The following is a 20254-nucleotide window of genomic DNA, read 5'->3' on the forward strand; positions in this document are numbered from 1 at the left end:
GAAAACTATGATCGCCCGTGGCAGTCTTTCACAGAAAGACTTGAGGAAGGCCAAAAAACGTAACTCAAGCCTTCCCTGCCTCTACCAAGCACAGAAAAGAGCAGAATCACTCACTCCTTGGTACAAAAAAAAAAGGACAAAAAGACAGTTGTGCAACTGTAACAACTAATGTATGTGCCTGCAGTGTTGAACTCCAGGGTCGAGTCCTAAAAGTTCTCATTTAGTTCTGCTTGCATCCTTTCTGCCGGACTGCTGAGGATCAGTGAGCTACTGCCGATCTTCTCATTGGAGGAGCCCCAGAATCGTTAAGGGGGAGGTTCAATTAAAGGCTCCTTTATCTATCAGTCATCATATTGGATGACACTTAACTCGCTACAGAAATCTTAGAGTATATTCTCTAGAAATGTGAGCGGCAAAAAGACAATGTATCCTTCAAAGAGAAGCAGGTATAAAGACCCCTGGCCAACTGAATAAAGGTGACGGAGAAAGGTGAAAATAAATACAAAGGTCGTTAGAATATCAGCAGGGGTTTGCCTGTCAAATCACACAGTCAAAAAGAAAATAATAAAATACGCATTTGTTGGGATTAATAGCAGAACAACACTGCATTTAGCATTCTTAATGTTCCTCCTTTACATCATCTCAGTGAGAAAAATATGAACACAAAGTCCCGTTCTGATTGGCTTCTTCGTTTTACTTCCGACAGGAGAAGAGAGAAGTTCTTTGTGATTGTTGCGGGACAGGACGGGCCATTCCAACCAGCGAGTATTCTCGATCAAACGTCAAACTGCACTCCAGTTTCAGTCCTTCAAAGTCTATCATCTCCTCAGTCCTTCTTACTCTCTCCCTCCCGTTTCATGTTTTATTGCCGTCCAGTTCAGTGAGAGAACAAAAAGGAACTTTGGGGAGAAAGTTCCCACAGCCGTTTCACAAAGACATTGTCATTTATCACAGAGGAAGCAGCAGTAAACACTATCCTTACATACAAAAACAAGCCAGCAAAAAGACCATAGCCTAATCCCTGCGTGTTGGATGTGAATGTCTTAAATGATGCTGAGAACACGTATTACTTTATTCTTTATGTTTCTCAAAACTCTGAGTTCTTTAGTGGCAGACTTTGCAGCTTTTGAGAAAATTACTAGTTAATAGTTTTATACATTTGATATAAAAAAAAAAAAACCAACAAACAAACTGAGTAGTTGAGGTGGAAGGAGCAAAGGAATAATCAGGGGAAAAGGGATAGAGTGATGGTGGACACAAACATACACAACAACAATATTCAAAGCCGTGATACAGGTGGGGGCAAGATCATGCTCCTGAGTCCATGTGTGAGCAAAACAGAGTGACAATTCAATGAGCAAGAGGGGATACCAAAGACGGTGATGTCAACGGACTGGAAGAGGCAGAAGGATGGAGGGACTGGTTCAGTAAAAATCTGGACGAGGATGTGGTGACAAGAGTGATGGAGGAGACGGAGAGGCTAGCTCCACAGTCCTGCGTAGTTGCCGTGCAGGCCGGAACAGAGAGGGCCACCTGCTACAAACAGCTTGGTGCCGGAGTCGTCATAGCAGTGGGTGTACACGGCGTTGGGGAAGGAATGAATGTCTGAGAAGTAACTCCTCCACGTCTCATCGTGATTCTGAAAGCAGAGCAAAAGAGTCGAAACAGCGGGAGAGAAGAGAGTTACGCAAGTGATCTACAACTACAGTGCTTCAACATTTGTGTCAAGTCAACTCCAATCTTTAAAAAAAAAAAAAAAAAAAGGAGTAGCATATTGAAGACAAATAAAGAGGAGGAAAAATTGTGTACCAGCCAGCCTTTCCCTGTAGTGAGCTTGAGGATGCCATCTCCTGGGCACTTCCGGTAGCCCCCAGCTGGATTCAAAGGGTTCTCCAGGAATCTCTGGGCCCGGATGTCGTAGAAGAGAAGAGAACCTTGGCCAGTGCCCACTGTCACTATGTGCTCGTAGAAACTCACTGAACGGATCCCTGCACACACACGAACACACAGATAGCCAAAGGGTAAACATCAAGCCTCTCTTGCCTGTCTGTTTGAGATTTACCACTAAAAAACTGGGTTGTTGGCAAGTTTTACCATCTGCCACACAGACAACCTTAACACATACTTTAGACACAGAGAAATCACAGTATAGACACAACCATTTTACGCTCATAATACAGCTTATGAAACGATTTCTTTTAACCAAACATTTAGCCATCTTAAAAGATTACTCACCGCTTCCTCTTTCTCTGGAATTGACGGACTTGATGCTGTGTGTCGGCTGCCGCGGATCCAGGAAGGAGACATGGGCCTGAGAACCCACGGCATACACTGACCAGTCCTGCCCATACGCCAGACACACATTCTCTTTGCAGTGAGGCAGCTTGGTGGACAGTATCTGGATTGAAAAACACCAGGGACTGTTAAACGGGAACTGAGTAGGGGGAACACTGAGGAAAGTACGTTCCCATGCCATCCAGGAGAACTCCACTGAGAAAGTCCATTCAATAAGAAAAGTGTAAGAAATGATTGCTTGTCATCTGCAAGAACAAACACAAATGTCTTAATCTATTCCCACAATCCATCAAGTGAAGACCCAGTAGATTAACTTTCTTCGCTGCTTTCTCAACAAGGGCCAGTGCCATTGGGGGACAGTCAAGAAAAATAGTGTGAACGTTAAGCCTCGTTAGGTTTGCTGAGGTAACATAACCTCAGCTAGCCCTGTTGTGATCAATGCACTGAAAGCTCCCTCTGCTCAGTGACCATCTCCGTCTGTTTTTGCTATATGTAAATGTACTTTATAGACATGCCCTGTGGCAAACTATTTTACTTCCTTCCTTTATGCCAAGTAAATGTTGTTCAGATGCCTAATCCTACCCCTTGTCCAGAGAATTAATTACAGTACATTTACAAATTAAGCTACATTGTGGACAGGAACTCCCAAAACATGTAGAAAACATTTAGGCCAATGCCTTATTTGTATTCCTATTTTAAGCCTATGAACACACACTTTGTTTTCAATTGTTCTTAAAATCTGTTTCCCAACATTACCATTAGAGCGAGAAAAGGTAGAATCATGTCAGAGTATTCCTTTTACTTTTGTTATACTGTAATATAATGCCGTCACTGCAAAAGAAATAAAAATACCATGATATAATTTTTAGGTCACATCACCCATCCCTGCGTTGATGATTCGTCTATATGCAGAGGAAATGTATTACACAATGATTACTACCCTAACTATATGCATTTACCTTGCACAAGTTGTGCTCAGCTTTCCAGAGGTGGAAATAGCCGTCCAAGGACACAGCACCCAGTTCCTGGAAAAGGAACAACATGGGAGGACAGAGGTAAACGACTGCAACTGAAGTGCATAAAGGCAGAGACAGGTAGAGCCAATAACCTTTTCTCAAGAAGTAGACATATTGTCCTCTAGATCAGTGTTTTCGATTCAAATTCTCTTCCCCTGTGGGCTTGAAAAGACAGGAAAAAAATGCTTCAAACCACTCCTCTGCTGTCCACCTGTATGATCATACATATTAATCATAAAAATAAACTGTGTTATCCTGAAATCTGGCCCTCGGTATATTAAGATTTGCAGGAAATAAGTCACGGAGAACACAATCATGTGACTTCCCCCAACAGTTGTGTCAGGTTGAACCTTACTTTATGGTTGTTGTTGAAGGCCAGAGCCCGGACTTTGCAGTTGTATGGGTTGGTGTACTCCTTCGGGATGTCCTTGAGGGCACGGTGGGAGATGTGGGCGTAGGAGGGTACTGACTCCTCATTCTGACTGCGCTCTGCCTGGCTCATTACCTCCTCGGTCACCTCCCACAGGCCCATGGAGCCGTCTCTGGAGCCTGGGAATTGTAACGTAAGACGTAGCGAGATTACAGATCGTGCAGACAAACGTGGAAAATTAACATCGTCAGGATTGTCATCAGGTTATTTAGAGCTCACTGACTCAGAAACAGAAAGGAGTACAGTTCATTCATACAACTAAGCTTTTATAGACAACTCACCAGACACCGCCATGTTATCGCTGATCCACGCTATGGAGAAGATCCAGTCATTGTGACCATCCTGAAAAACAAATGGCTAATATTTAAAACCCAAAACAGCTCGTTTTACATATTCTGCAGCTTGAATTGCTAAACAGTTAATGCTTAACAGTGACCGTGTAATATTAAAAAAATATTAGTGCAGAATACATTCAAATATATTACTATACTATACTATGTATAATATTTTTTCACAATAATCAACTACTAAAAATAAGCCAATTTACGAGTTATTACTTTAGGCTCTCTTACACCAACATGTCAGCTGACCATGGTCGGTGTTTGTTTAATCAGGTCTGCTTTGCTTTGATCGGTCGCCAGTATTCCACCCAAAGTAACGCAAGTAACACAACCTATTTGAATCACTATACAAACTGACGTGGGCAGCGATTAAGAGATTTGGAAGCGGGCTACAGTTGAGGCTGATGGGAATCAATCATCATCGGTTTGTTATCTTGTTGTTTTAAGTGTTGTAGAGTTGCACGATACCCGATGCTACTCCCTTGTAAACAAACCCACATGCTAACTACTGCAACCGAACTACACAGCTGCTGAATGATTGGCTGTTTGCCTGTTACTGGTGATGTCCGGGGATATGATAGGCTGTTTCCGCACGCTGGGTCCGCCCGTCTGTTAGCTGATTGGCTGTTCGTGTGTTTCTGCCGGCAAGAACGAACTCCGTGAAGACAGCTCCGCTTCGATAGAAATTCGCTTCAAAACAAACAACAAGCTAAAGTTCTGTCTCACCCAGATGCGAGCTTACAGTCACTAACACGAGACAACACACTCACCATGGCAGAAGCACCAGGCCCGAGCGGCGAGTCTGCCGCGGCGGCGTCTCAGTGGCACCACTAATTTTGCTCAAAAAACCAAACTCCAAAAGTCACATTTGGAACTATTTTAGCTTTAAACAAGGCACAGATGGTAAAGCAATAGACGATGGCCGTCCACTGTGCAGGCGCTGCCACCAAGCTATAGAAGCCAAAGGAGGGAACACATCCAACCTCATAAACACCTGCAGGGTCGTCACCCAGATTTATATGTCGAATACCAGGTTAGTATGCCCTGTTTATTTTCTCATTGGCTAATATTAGTCTATATGCTCCGTGGACAGGCTGAGGAATGAAGAGTTAAAGGATGTCAAAGTATAAAGCACCTAGAAAATGCATAAAAATATAGTTTTCACAGGGAATCAGTTCCTGTTTATTGTATTTTGTCCTCTATGGTTTATTATGTTACATTATTGTCAAATAGATATTTTTAAAAGACAGAGAATTTGTTATCCTAAATTGATTATTTATATTAGTTAAACATAAATAATGTGCAAAGGAAACTAAATGATTATATGATTTCAACCATATAAATTCTAACTTCATTTATTTGTTTTTTATTGCTCGTATGCTTTTGTTCATGTACTCTTATTGACCCAGTTATGAACTAAAACCATTAGGACCATTAGGCTAATTTGTAATGTATTTCCCACTCCTTATTTTAGAGAGAGCCATCCAACCCAAAAGGGAAGCAACCCATGGCCAAGACCATACCTTTTTTTTTTTTAATTTTAACTTTTTAATAAATGTTATTCATAAAAGTATTTGTTTCAGTCTAATTCATGCCTCACTAGTATTATGTTTATCATGCACCAAACAACATTATAAGTAATTAATAAGTATTTATAACTTGTACAAATACATTGCAGTTCATAAAAATAATGATAATAAAAAAAAGGCTGCAGTATCGCGATAATACCCGGAACCGTGATACTTTGTCTGGTATAGTATCGTGGTTACTCATTTTGGTATCGTGACAACTCTAAAGTGTTGTAAACAAGTAAAACATTTTTGGAAATGATCGAAAAGACTTGGAATCAAAAGAGTCACAAGCATTCACCTACACACGACCATACAATTATTGACAATTACTTTTGACAAAAACTTGTGTGGGGGTATTTCCCTCTTGAACTAACACTGTCATCTTTGGAGTCCATATGGTGAAGATAAGCAACATAGCAACGAAAATCTCACTCACAAACTGACCAAAGATGCCAACCCAAACCACTTACATCTCCAACACAAACAGGGTCCAGTGTGGGCAGCTGGTAGATGGCCAGGCTGTTGGGGTTGTCTCCTCCGGTGGCTAACAGCGTTCTGGAGGGATTGAGTTCGATGGCGTGGATCCCGCAGCCTTGCTGGTCCATCCGGGAACGAGAGCCAGCGGTGGAGTGGTAATGCCGCCCCGCCACCACTGCACCACCCACCACACCAGAGCCTCCACTGCCACACTCCCTGTCCTTCAGCATGGGAATACGTGTTATCTGCCCCGTTAGGACATCGGCTACAAAAAGCTGCAGGTAATGGAAGGAAAGAAATCTGGTTATCCTACCAGGTTCAGGAATTATACAGATGAGTGTTTGTGGGAAGTTCCTGTGATCTGATTAAAACACAGAGACTGAATATATTCACCACATAGTGAAGAGACAAAATCTTTCGAAATTAGCTGAATGTAGGAATTTTGTTATTTAATAGACACATGCTGGCACAGGATACAAACCACCTACTATTACAGATTTCCTAGGAGAAACCCTGCTGACAAAATAATTTGACAGATTCAGCTCTGTTCCTTTCCTTCTACTCATTCTAAGATCAACCTTTAGGCAGCATGCAACCTGGTTTGTAGTGTTTACATGACAGCTGAAATAATCCAACATCTGCCTTTCTGTGTTTCTAAATTATTTGAGAGGGCTGCATCTTTACTGATTAAGTGATAGTATCGGCAGATTAACAACAAACAGTGGAAATATGTGGTAATGATCAAATAATTGACAGAGGTTAGTGACAAAATGACATCTCACCGTGTTGCACTTGGTCCCACACACCACCTGCCTGTGGTTGAGCCATTGTGAAGCAAAAACCTTGTTGAGCCTGCCCAGAGAGAACTCCCTCTCCTTGAGGATGCCAGGGAGCCTGCCGGCTGCAAAACCCCGCAGGCTCCGCTGGAGCCGCAACTCATGCTGCTGCTGAGGCCTGAACTCCCGCCCCCGGAGGGCACACACCACTGAGCGCCGACTGCACCACCACTGCTGGTCATGACGTGATGAACAAGAAACACGGCTCCGCTTGTGTGGTGCCTGACACCAGCCCAGCTGAAGGAAGAAAAGCGAAACAAAGTCAAGCACCTAAAAATGTTCTGTGGGGAAAGCACCTGACTTTTTCCAGATGTCAACACTGTTTCAGAGACAAACAATAATTGTGTTTTACACACAATTTTGAAGAAGCCAACATCAATATAATTCATGTTTTACATTTTAAAATATTAATAAGTCTTTAATGAATAAAATCCAGTTGCATCTTGTCATCTTCTTTTTCAGCTTTCTTGATCTCTATTTGAAAATAACAAACTGTGTTTACTGAGACATCTCAGTACAAACTTTGTTTACTGGGACTTTGGACACATTTCTGTAAATTGCTGATACAGAATTAAAAGCCTTAGCAGATCATGGAGTATAACAGCAAAAACGCACACCATCACTGTCACTTTATCAGGCTGGGTCAATACGGGACCAGTGCAAACAAAGGCACTGAATTTGATACAACATCTCGCTCAGGTGGCCGAGTATCATTGGCTGTCTGTAATGGAGGTACAGACCACGCCTATTGTTAGTCAGTAGACCTCATCGACCCATCCGGCCCTAAACATGATCACTGCCCGGTCAGGACAGGAGCACAACAAGATATCTATCATACACACACAAATACATGTTAAGAGGCTGAGTCAAGTCAGGCACACTGGTCACACTCTTGGTTGTCCATCAATACATCCGACACTTAAGGGCACAATTAAGCTCTACTATTCACACACACACACACACACACACACACACACACACACACACACACACACACACACACACTGTGTAACCTTGCAGCACAACATTTTCATTTTTTCTTTGGTTTTTAGAGATATTTCAGTACACGGTACAGACTAATACACCTTTGAAGTCAAAGAATTGCAGTATGTCAAAATGATAGAATAATATTGTCATCCGGGCATCCCTGCTAATGAAAACGACAACACAGAGACGAGCAGAATAGCTAATCTTGTGATCAAGGGAAGACAAAAAGCCTTTACATTTTTTTTGGTCTTACTATTTTGCTTGTTCACTCAAAATACTATAGGCATCTCAGTTTACCTCACAATGAAATTACAAACACAATTTCTGATTATAAAAATCGTCTTGGCCCAACAATTCATACCTCACATAAGTGGTGTTATTTGTGTGTTTCTATTCCCTTGACCTTAAAGTAATTTGGGTTGCAATCTGCTGTCTTTTTGTAATTTTCTAGACGATTGTTAATACTGTTGACTGGCGTGAGTGATCAATAGATAACAGATGCATTAAATGGGTTTGCTACTAGTGTGTGGTTTATTTATATTGGTGAAAGATGGTGGCCACATGCCTTTGCAGTGTTGGCAAACAATCCAGTAAAAGCAGATCATAAACTGAAACTAGTGATGAAGTCAACCAGTCTCAAGTTTAAGTCAACAGCTGGGCTCTGGGCTGATTGTATAGGAAAGATGTTCGTGCTGATGTGAAATGTTGTCTGTCAATTCAGCAGAGGTCAATTCCATTCTCTTAGCTGAGCCCATCTACAGTTAGTTTACATGTAAGTCAACTAGCTAACTGATTGTTAACGTTTCAGCTAACGTTACCGTTAGCTACAGAGCTAGCTAAAGCTATACCTAATCATTCGCTACGATGAGGCAGATTCAGTTTTAAGTGATGATTAAATCTGTCTGGTACTGTTCAGGACGGTGACTAGAGGTTGACATGTAATGGCCCCAAGCGAAAAAGGAACTGACAATATAATTTACCTACGAAAAGATGAGTTAATAGTGGGTAACATTAAATAAAAGCCGAAATACGACGATGTAGCTAGCATTTTAGCTAACGTTAACCTAGCTGTCGTGTTGACAACGGACTGCCGTTGGCTGACGCCATACTAATATAAGCAGGTACCAAGTTTCAAACAGAAACACAACGTTTTGTCGTTCAAATAAGACCACAGTTGTAATGCATTGTCCATGTAACGTTATGTAGTTCAATTGGTGGTAAATCTGTGAAAATGTCATGAAAATTTGGCCTCTGGCAGTTTTATCAGCCAAATCCGGCTAGCCCAGTGTCAGTTAGCATGCTAGCACAACTCACTAGCTAGCTAATAAGGATCCGCACCGGGTTTCCGCCTACCTGTTGTTGGTCCTTGGGCTCTCCTGCCTTCCTTTTCCTGCTAACTGTTTTTCTCGCCATAATCTGAAACACACAGTTCCCTCACCCACATGGAGGGTAAAAGTGACGCTGGACACTGGATCATATAATGGCGATATGCTATTTTGTTCCTTGGCCCTCGCTGGCAGCGTCCGACGAGGAGGAAGGGCGATCACATACGGGAGAGGTTGGTTAGTCGCTGATTAAGATTGTCGCTGAATTACTATCGTAGGTTCCCAAATAATACTTATCTCGGGCCGTGCTACCTATTCAGTTTCGACAGAGTCGCTACCCACTGCCAGAGGGCTCACACTGTCTTTTTCCCTGCCAAGTCGCGTCAGCAACGGCGAAAGCATTGAGCAGCGCGCAGCCGCACTCAAATTAAACATCAACAAAAACAAGGTCGTACGTGAACGCGAGCGTCATGCGTGCTCGTGCACGCCACCTGCGTAAGACCATTGATCAGATGGTTCTGATCTCTCTGATTGAAGAATATCGTGTTTCAGTGTGTTAATTGTAAAAATCGAATATTTTTTATATCATAAATATTATCGAGTCTCACACATCTAATACAAGTAAGACAAGATTTTTTTAAATTAAATTTCTGGGGATATAAAATCAAATCATAAGCTGTCAAGTCTGTGCTCTCTTTAAAAAATCTAATTGCATCATACATTTTCTATTTAATTGTCATTTTATTGGGCTGTTATTTATTTTACATGCCCTGATATGTTCATAATTGTTACTATAAAGATAAAGGACTTCTGGTGGCCACCTGCACAAGACACTGAATTATAAAATCTTTTAAGGTCTTATTTTACATCTGTGGTAGAAAAACATGCATCTAAAATCATCTGACTGGCTCACTGGATCTTTCTGAAGATGGCCATCATTTGCATGAGCACACAGACATGGTTAACATGGCCATTTAACATTACACAGGCTGACTGAGCACTATGAAGGACCTTGTACTGAACCACGACTTTGTAATCTTCTGTTTATTAACCCTGGTGAGTTCAGGCAGACCAAATATGGCCTCTATTCTGGTGCATTATCGTCTCTTTTTCTGCTGACTAAGCCACACAGTTGGATGTTTCCAGCTGCCGCTGACAATACCTGGACTGACAATCGTCTGTATTGTTGCTGTCTTGTCGACTGAATAGAGAGAATAAAAATGCAATTGCAGTTGAAGAGAGACAACAAGGAGCAGGTGAGCCGTCCCCCACCAGCTTCGCGTTCACACTAAGCTCAGGAAGCGACACCATTAACGATCAACAGTCTCACCACTGAAAAGATGTGCACATTTAATCGTGTGGATTTTTCCAAATAATTCCAGAGGAAATCGAAAAATGTTGCAAATCACATTTCAGGAGCATGGGAAAGAACACTCACCTCACCCACCTTTTATTATACCATTAAGATATTTCATTGTTCATTAGATTCATTAGCGCCCCAATTATGCAGTGACTGATAAACCCCTTGGACCTGATGATCCCCTTGATAAGGAGAACCTAGCTGCATGTCATCCCCACACAGCTTGCAAATCGTAACAGAAATGGGAGGAGGCATTGATGGAGGAGGCCCAGAACCTGCTATACTGTATTCACTCCAACGTGTGAGGCTGTCAGAGGAGTGGATGTCATCTGGCATCATGTGCGATTGAGGGAAACCACACTTGAGTTATGTAAGGCGACGATAATACCACTTATGTGTTTGTAAAGCAAGTGTGCTATTCTTCTTTGTCACAGTAAATCAAGACGGAAGGCAATTAAAACTGGGTAAGAGTGAGAACACATGCTTGTTGATCATGTAAACCACATGTCAGATAGAAGCCTGGCTTAAATAAGGATAATACACGTAACATCGCACATTGCAAGTGTCGTGTCATTAGCTTGCCCAAGGCACTGCCCTAACTAACTAAAGAGTGAACATGGACTGGAGGACAGATTCATGATGACGTGCCACTATAAACACTCACTGGGATGTGCTCATCTCTCTGGCGTGAGTGGTACTGTATAATCTTGGTTGCCAATGTCTTTCATTAAACAAGTAAAATTACATTTGTTTTGGCAATAAACCTCACTACAATGTATTTATTTGTCAAAACCAGAAGTTATTCTGAAATAGATTGGTGGTTATGAAGTTTCTTTTTGCATTTGTGGAACATAGGACAAAGTACTGGACCTGCCCCAAGCAAAGTGCCAGTTCTCCCAGTCACATTTTTCTAATTTTAAGCCCTTAATCTGTCACCATGCCTCTCACAATCCCCAGCAGAACCCCAGAGCCCAAGGTTATGGAAATGTCTGCCATCTTTGCCCTCAGTACAATTGAGCAGCTTAATAAACATACTGTATGTAGCATTGGAACTCAGGAGGTCCGTTTACACAAACTATAAAAATAAAGGATCCAGATCGTATTTTAAACAATTACACCAAATGAACGTATGGAAAATGCTTTTGACATGTGGTGACTGACATGCGTTTTTAAACTCTCCATTTAAGACTGTGGGGATGCCAACCAAAACATTTTAAGATGAAAACTCATTCCATATTACACTTGAGGAAAAGAAGAGTGGACAAGTCAACAAACCAAAGTCACGATTGATTAGATTTTTGTGATATGGAGTCCAATAACAGAGAACAAATGATAGAAATCAATAAAATTAAACCTTTACAACCAAATTTCCAGAAGGCTTGAAGACCGTATCTTAACTCCCAAAAATTTCTTGAGGCTCTAAGTGCCAGTCAACAGTCACACAATATGAAATGTCTCTATTGCACTATGATGTGGCTGTAAAAACAACCCGCACTTACTCACTTTTTTTTTTTTTTAAAACCACTCACTCTTTTCCAGTCTGCAAAAAGAAAGTCCATGACATTTAAAAGTGTGAGTTAACATATCTTACATCATCATATCAATTAAATGAAAGTGTCAGTGTACTATTTTAAATACATTGATAATTATGAAATGTGTGCCTGTGCAGTATGTGACACATCCGTGTCAGTGGGTTTTTGGGACATTTCTTATTATTTCCTACAGAGAAACTTCCCACATGTCTCCCCACTCCTTGAACAGGCCATTCCAGTGCAGGACAAAGAGCGTACCGGGGCAGTAGCATCTCTTTATGTTCTGAGTTATGATGACTAGTGATCTATTATGCAGTTCCTATAACAGAAAGCAAAGGAATGGAATCTTCAAATTGACATGAAAAAAGTGCCCAAAGAAACAGAAAACAAAAATGAATGCATGAAAGAATAAAGTAGAACAGATCTAGGTGCAGGGCACCAGAGCAGAGAGGGCACTTCTTGAGAGTCAGTTATCTGTCTGCCATCTGGGCCTTTTTTTTTCTTTTTTCTCTTTTTTTTTTTTTTTAGATTTTTTAATGTTAGTTTGCTCAGTTTGAAGAGAGCCTCTTCAAGGCCCTGATCCCCTCCACCATTTACTAGGTCTGCACTGAACAGTGGAAGATGGCAGCTTAGTTGTTTAAGGGTTTCAGGAGTTCAAACTGGCCTTTCTGTGATGCAGTCAGAGCCTGGGATCAGCTCTCCCTTCAGTCCTGCGGCTTCACCTGCAGTCAGATAAACACTTCCAAGTGGAAGCAAATCAGAACGGCATCAAAACAGCCACAGCCCAATTTCTTCCAGTTTCTCCTCTCTAGCTCAGACTTTCTTCCCATTCTTTAATACCCTAGCAGTACCACATCCTGGAACCTAACCCCAGGATTTCTTAGAAAAAAAAACACCACCATGAAGTATGGCTACACTTTGACCCCCTCCACTCTAGGCACACAGTCTTTAAGAAGTGCTGAGACACAATACGTTTTAGCACAGAGAGAAATACAACTGTCTCCCAGCTGTCCCTTCCACAGCCAAGGCGAGGGCAGGGCATGGTGCGATAGGGTAGGCAGAAGGAAAGGGGCTGTGTTGGGTAGTAGCGGGAGGCAAGCCCCGGGCAGGGCTTTGGTTGGCTGGTTAGCTTGGCTCAGCTTGCTGCAGCCCGAGCCATCAGGTCCTCTAGAGCCTTGTCCTGATCATTGTTGTGGACCAGCAACACCTCTTTGATGGCATCCCGCTCAAATCCCATCTCGCCAAATCTTGACATTAGCTCAAGGAACTGCAAGGCCTGGGAATGAGAAAAAAAACCAACAGATTATATTGTTTATAATACAATCTAGAGACTTTGGCTAAACTATTAAAAGGGTAATGTAGAGGTATTGCTGTTTTCTGATTTGACACAACACAACGCATGTTGTTAAGACGAGCAGTTACCTATACAAACTGTACAAACCTTTTCCTCTGAACACTGGTACATCTCTAAACATTCCTCCACTGCACTTGCATCGAAGCCCCGCTCACACAGACGCCCATGGACAAACAGATAGTCCAGCACCTTAGACAAACAATAAGCACATGTTCATTATGTGTCCGTCTTGAAAATCACATTCTTATTCAGGCTTAAAATAAAAGACATGATGAGGACTTGTTTTTGAGTAAAGAATAACGCATTACATTCTGGTATGAAATCAATTACTGTTAATGTTCTGTAGGGTTCATTTATTGTCTTGAATGCTGCATATGCCTTACATGTGCCCAATGTTTTATCATTATTCAATATTAGCAGGCCAACTAAATCTGCCATACCATCTCCATTGGACCTGTTATGTTTTGCTTTTCATCCCACATCTACTGCTATAGCTAGTGCAATCCTGGGACAATGGTTGGATAGGTTATATTGCTAAGTTTTGGCTACATAGATCACAAACACGCATCTATTGCCATTACTTTAGAGACAACAGACAGTGTGATTTAACAACTTTATTTCAATTCAATTTTTTTTTATATATATATACACAGTTGCACAGCATTGACCCTTCACTGAACACAAATACACAACCACACAAACAAGCATGTCTGACAGTAAATATGCTAGGTATCCAGATTTCTGCGAATTGGGGTGAGAGGGAGTCGCACCTGCTCCACGTTCTGCCCTTGTCTCTGCATGGCTCGTAGGACACCCTCATAAGAGTAGCCCATGCCCACAAGGGTTTCCACACATTGGCGCTCGCTGGGGGTCATGCTGAGCAGGGCACCACCACATGGCAGACCAGCAGATCCTGACCCTGGGTTGGCCTAGTGGAAAAAACAAGAGTGAATGTCAGTGAAGCTCCTGACATTTCTATTTAACAATTGCAGGCTCATCTACCGTTCTGTAACCCATACAAACACTATAATCAAGTATATAAATCAGTATGTAATCTCACCAGTTTGGGCACACCGCCCTTGTTGTGGCTGGATGGCTCAGGGGCAACAATAACTTGGCTCGTGGGTATGGTCGGTGGGCTGCCATTGGGTAGGCTCTGTCGGGGGGCTGGGATGGGTGCAGGGAGTGGGCTGTACCTCACTGGTTCTGGGTCTCCAGAATCAGAGAGCTTAGGAAAAGTGAGAGAGCGGATGTTACAGGGTCGATCATCTGTTTCAAACCCCGTTCTCCCAGGTTGCCCGACTCTGTCCATGTCCAGCAAGGCAACCAACCCGTTGGGTTTGTGGGTGAAGCCAGGTTTGGCTGTGAGGCTGGTGTTGGTGCTAGGAGGGGATGGGCTGTTTCCACGAGACCTCTGGGAGACCTCTGGTGGGGATACAGAAGGAGGAGGTAGAGGTTGGGGCTGGCTCTGCAGGATGTTCCTGAGCTCCTCCTTATCGTCCAAAGTTTTGAGCTCCAGCTTGTCAAAGGGGTCCTCTTCCCGCTCAAAGTCAGCTAGATTTAGGCTGTGCAGCTGGGGAGTGCTAGGCTGGGTTTTCCTGGGGCCAAGGCTCGGGGCAGGCAGTGGAGTTAGGATGGCGTTATGGCTCAGCCCTGCAAGCACAGGGTTCAACGCTGGTGGAAGAAGGTCTTGGTCCTCTGCAGCAGACCGGGGTTTCTTCCCTCCACCACCATCAATGTCCTGGGCCTGTGCCAAAGACTCCTTGATCTCTGCCTCCTGCTTGGCTGCTGCTTCTTCTGCTCTGGCTTCTGCTGCTCTGGCCTCAGCCAGTTCAACCCCCCAGCGCACGCTACGCCTCTCCAGAGAAAAGTCATACTGTTGCGACAGTAGTAGGAGGAAGAAGAGGAATGATGGGCAAGGAGGGCACATAGAGTAACAGAGAAAACAAGAATAATTATGATTATAAGAGACACATGATGTTACAACAGTTCAGTTGAACAGATTAAACATAGGATGATATTGTACCACATACATTTAAAAAACTCCAAATCTGAGGTTGCTGTAACACCTGTAAATCTACTGAAATAATATCTAGCTGTTAACTGTCACCACCACTGACAGCATGTGCTGGACCACACCTCTCAATCTAAAAGCTAAGCATTACAAGTCTTCCATGTTCATGACCAATAACATCATGTTGACACAGCAGGACCGATAATGATCAGCGCCATAATGCTGTAGTTCACCACAGTTGAGCCCTGCTGTGAGGATGCTGGAGAGGTACGCATAAGTGCAGTATTCATCAACTAATAACAGTCCTGTACCTGTGTTTCCACCAGCAAAGAGCCGCAGTCTGGCGGACAGAAACCAACAGGGAGCCCCACTTTGGCTGGGCAGCGGAATTTTTCATTAATCTTGAAGGGAACATCATCAAGGTAGCTGATGGGTCCTGTGTACAAAAAATTTATTTAAAAAAGAAGAAATACAAAGCAAGAATACATGAGAAATAAACATTTAAAGCAAAAGTCTCACCAAAATGCAACCTAGGCTTTTTTTGTGAATGTACCCGAGTCAAACCTTTGTGTAAAGGCATAATTACTACGAAAGAGGCACTTTTAAGATTTACAGTATTTTCGTTTTCGGGTAAAACTAATTTTCAATGTGAGTACTGCGGGCACTTTTATGACAGCATCAAAATCACTATTTTCAAAACACTAAGAAGGCTCGACAAAACATTAAACTTTGCTCATAGTATCACCAGGGTCTTTACACATGAACACGAGCACTGAGAACATTGTTTGTGTACACAGAGTTTACTGAAAAGAAAGTTTTTGAAGAACTCATGTTAGCAGTTGATTGTTCCGCTAGCCGTCGTCCAGCCATTGGAGAAGTGTCAATTTCCGAATGTGACGTAACTTGGAGGGGAGTTAAGGTGGACCGCTCCTAAAGCTTAGTTCCATATAAATGCACGGATTATTTGTTGTTTTGCTGTTAACGGAAAAAAATATTGACCTCATATAAGAAACAATACTACAATCAAAAGCCGGAAAAGTCACGTGAGATATTGCGTGAATAGTTGTTGCCGGAAGACAGCAGTGATCCACCTTAACTCCCCTCCAAGTTATGTCACATTTGGAAATTGACACTTCTCCACTGGCAGGACAGCAGCCAGTGGACCAAGCAACTGCTAACGTGAGTTGTTCAAAAACACGTGAAGGCTGACTCGGGTACATTCACAAGCATATGTCGGGGGGTGAGAGTATAACCATGATCCACACTCCAATCCAGTAAGTGACAGTAATGTGGCTTAAAAAACGTGTTCCACCTGCCATTAAACAACAAAAACAGAAGACACAATAAAACAAGATGATTACTTGGATCAGCTCCCTGTGATGGAGATCGTGGCTGACAATACACTATGGCGAGTTCAACGGAGACATTAGAGCTACAGGAAATGTCCACTTCTTCCAAATTTGCTGTGTGGGAAACCTCTGGAGAGCAAGTGGATGAGGACAGTGTTGCTGTTGTTTGACAGTTTTGTGCGAGTGGAAACACAAGCCAACACAAATTAGATAGCATCAAGCAGATGAGTCAGTTACTGGAGCGAGGCCAGCAACTTATCCTTACTCTTTTTTAAGCAGCCCTTAGATGTGAAATCACACAGGGGCAAAGACGTTACCGAAGCAATTGGCATTAATGTCACATTTTAATTTGTTTATCAAGAGGCTTGCCTTGAAATAACACAAACATGTGAGTGTATAAGTGATGAGAAAATATTTTTAAAATACTGAAAAATCGATACATCTTGGTTCTGAATGTCTGAAACTGTCTCATTTCCGTGGTATCAATAGACCCATACCAGCTACAGTACTACAGGTCGCCGCTCTCTCTCCCTCCAAGAGTGAGTTGACATACGCATCGCTGCACTTCCCAGATAGGCCTAAGTTTATGCATTTGGGATTTTTTGTTGATTTTTTTTCCTGTTGTACCGAACTCATACTGAACCATGTTGACATATAAGAGGTATGAACTGAACCGTGACTGTTGCACCACTTCTCCTGACTGAAAACAGCAGTGTAGACAAACAGTAGAAGAAGAAAGTTTTAAAAACAGGATCTCACCATTGTTGTATACATCTGCTCCAGACTTCCTCGCAGCCATTTAGAGACTCTGAAAATATATGAGCACACCAGGTGAGTTGGTGAGCAGCAGGAGGGCCACGGTTTATTAACTGACAAAGAGTTGAAAAGTAAACACCATTGGTCAATATATCTTACAAACACATTACTATGGGCACAACAGTGTGAAAACAGGCCAATGTGGATTTCCCCAGCCCTTCTTCCACCTGCCTTCAGGCATGCCGTTTTGTTTGACAGAATAGTTCTTGAATGATAATTACAGTTCAGAAATTGTTTCTACAGAACAGTTTTAATCAAAGCATGAGAGCAATGACACATGGTACACGTGGTAGTACAAAATGTCCATTTCCTCTATTCAAATTCAAAATCTTCATTATTATCGGCTTTGTACATTCTGTTGCTTTGCATCTGAACTGACATTATCCTGTTATTTGGTCATGCCCAGGAACAATGCCTGACATTTCAACACAGTGAAGCCACTGTCTTCACATCCACTGACACTGAACTTTGATCTGCGTGTTTTCTCAGACCAATGTTCTGTGGAAAAAGTGGTCAATTTCATCCACTTACACAGCTGAAGGGGCAGATTTATTTCAGATTCAGACAAAGAGGAAACTTGAACATCTGTCAGGAGTTTGTTGGACCAAACTAGTCCTCAAAAGTAAGGCTGACTGATATTATCGGCCAATATCGGCTTATCACAGATAGATCAGTATCAGCATATATGCTGTCCGGCGTGCACCGATGGAATTTTGCATAATGCAGAAAAAGATGCTTGGGGTATGATTGTTTGAATTTCCAGTCTGGTTAATTGTGTCAGTGCACTGATCAGTTTCCTTATGGGCAATAAAGTTTATTGTTGGACTGTAAAATATCCTGCCCTCCTTATACATCTCTAAAATTCATGTCGGTATTGGCCCCAAAAATCCAGTATTTGCTCAGGCTCTACTCACAGCCAAGCTGTTGCTGTTCATATGACTGCAGCAGCATGACCGGTTTTCTCTATGTCTGCCAGACATGTAGGCAGACAACAGGTTATTTACACATTAGGAAATGATAATCAAATAGTATAATGCTTGATGCTCTGTTTTTATGCGAGTTCATTTTTAGATAAACAGTACGTTTTAAATTGATTGACAGCTGTAATGATGCTTTAAATCACTGAGACATGAATGTAGTCATAAATGAATTCGTACTTACAGATGAACAGTTAAATAACTCATATCCAGTAAACCTTTACTTACGTTTAGTAATAACGTAACCATGAGAGGCAAATGTGTCTACACTGATTTATCATAGTCCAGTCTATGAAGACAGTGTTATCAGTCGATCTCTCCTGGAACAATTGCTTCCTTAAGTGCCTTGTGTATAAGCACTGGCCAGAAAAAGACCCAGATTCCCCATGAAAGTGATGACAGTGATTAGACACACACACGGACCTATACAGCATGAGATCTATCATTTCAAACACATATGTGTGAAAATGCAACCCACGATGGCGTCTCTTATACTACCTTGGAAGCTGTACACGCCCATTAGGCTCACTGTTGAGTTTCGTCCACTTTACTCTATATGCTCTGACTGTGAAAATCATGTTAAAAATGGGACACACATGACCAGAAAGTGTCTCGTGATCAGGCATCTATCTGCTCTCTTTCAGATATTGATCTAGTAGTTAGCATAAAGTTAGCAGCTACCTCGAGATAATATCATGTCCGTAGCTATTTCTAACACTTAGCTAGTCCTCACGGTTAACGCACATTAAGTCACGTTAGTGTTAACTGCAGACAACAGCGACAACCACAAAAGCGAAGGGCAACTCGGTGAGGCAATTAGGTCGGCTAATTTATGAGCAGTGAACTTCTTACATCTCAAAACGATAACGAAACAATTGCTGTTACTGTAGTTCATCACATTTTCAGGCAAGCGTCCGTTAAAATAGCAAATCCAAGGCTCCGAGCTGTTATGTTTTTATCTCGTAATCATGCTAGCTACGCACTGAAGTGCGGTATAATCATTAGCTACTGTAACTTAAGTTATATCTGCGTTAATTAGCAACAAGCTAAGCTATTACTATCAGTGGACACTCCTAGCTCAGTGCGCTAACAGTGTTCATAAAGTGACAGTTTTGCTAAGAAGTCAAAGTCGGATATGGCGTTGGTTAGTGTTAGCCGCTTATTAAGGTCGAATAAATGAATTAGCTGACAATAATCACGACTCGCTGACTAATGTTTTTGCGGAAAAGCTACCATACATGCTAATACGCTTAGTTAGCTTCGCCAGTGGCCTGGCAGTAACGTTATGTGGCTGGACAGGATAGACCGCTGTCTGTTCTGCCACCGCCCCTGAAACAAACCTGAGCCCACACACGGACACACACTCCTCTCACCTGTATCTGCTCCGTCTTTTCCTTTCAAAATCCAAACGACGTCTTGTCGAGGTGACACTCAAATATAAACTATTCTCCGAATGAGTTTTATTTATGACATCTCTTTCCTGCTTCAGCGTGGGACGCCATCTTGATTTGTCAAGCTCCCTTCCACTGGTTCCTGTCTGACGTCACTCACCTACGTGACGTCAGAGCATCACA

The 20254-nt window shown here is 42.3% G+C and overlaps 2 protein-coding genes across 2 annotated transcripts; both read right to left on the reverse strand.

Annotated features, from left to right (window-relative positions):
* Positions 1–493: 493 nt before the first annotated feature.
* On the reverse strand, positions 494–9712 carry dcaf12 (DDB1 and CUL4 associated factor 12). Its single transcript, XM_030420574.1, has 9 exons — positions 9307–9712; positions 6913–7203; positions 6124–6405; positions 4023–4083; positions 3667–3860; positions 3255–3320; positions 2236–2398; positions 1810–1988; positions 494–1639 (listed from the first exon to the last, which is right to left on the reverse strand). Exons 1-9 carry the CDS (start codon positions 9364–9366, stop codon positions 1481–1483), a joined length of 1455 nt encoding a protein of 484 aa, XP_030276434.1. The 5' UTR covers positions 9367–9712; the 3' UTR covers positions 494–1480.
* An 899-nt stretch (positions 9713–10611) lies between these two features.
* On the reverse strand, positions 10612–20225 carry ubap1 (ubiquitin associated protein 1). Its single transcript, XM_030420745.1, has 7 exons — positions 20054–20225; positions 17647–17695; positions 15850–15974; positions 14585–15400; positions 14295–14453; positions 13612–13713; positions 10612–13446 (listed from the first exon to the last, which is right to left on the reverse strand). The coding sequence occupies exons 2-7, from the start codon at positions 17684–17686 to the stop codon at positions 13306–13308; spliced, it is 1383 nt and encodes a 460-aa protein (XP_030276605.1). The 5' UTR covers positions 17687–17695; positions 20054–20225; the 3' UTR covers positions 10612–13305.
* Positions 20226–20254: the final 29 nt, after the last annotated feature.

Source organism: Sparus aurata, chromosome 6, assembly GCF_900880675.1.
Source record: "Sparus aurata chromosome 6, fSpaAur1.1, whole genome shotgun sequence".
Lineage (NCBI taxonomy): Eukaryota > Metazoa > Chordata > Actinopteri > Spariformes > Sparidae > Sparus > Sparus aurata.

Bases quoted from the DNA above. Each gene is read 5' to 3' on its own strand.
- dcaf12 (XM_030420574.1), bottom strand. From the start codon at position 9,366: ATGGCGAGAAAAACAGTTAGCAGGAAAAGGAAGGCAGGAGAGCCCAAG. The intron at 2,399-3,254 runs GTAAATGCATAT...TTTTCAATCCAG, and splicing joins CTGAGCACAACTTGTGCAAG to ATACTGTCCACCAAGCTGCC. The intron at 1,640-1,809 runs GTACACAATTTT...CTCTGCTTTCAG, and splicing joins CTACAGGGAAAGGCTGGCTG to AATCACGATGAGACGTGGAG.
- ubap1 (XM_030420745.1), bottom strand. From the start codon at position 17,686: ATGGCTGCGAGGAAGTCTGGAGCAGATGTATACAACAATG. The intron at 15,975-17,646 runs GTGAGATCCTGT...TTTTGTACACAG, and splicing joins AGCAGATGTATACAACAATG to GACCCATCAGCTACCTTGAT. The intron at 13,447-13,611 runs GTTTGTACAGTT...TCTCATTCCCAG, and splicing joins ACCAGTGTTCAGAGGAAAAG to GCCTTGCAGTTCCTTGAGCT.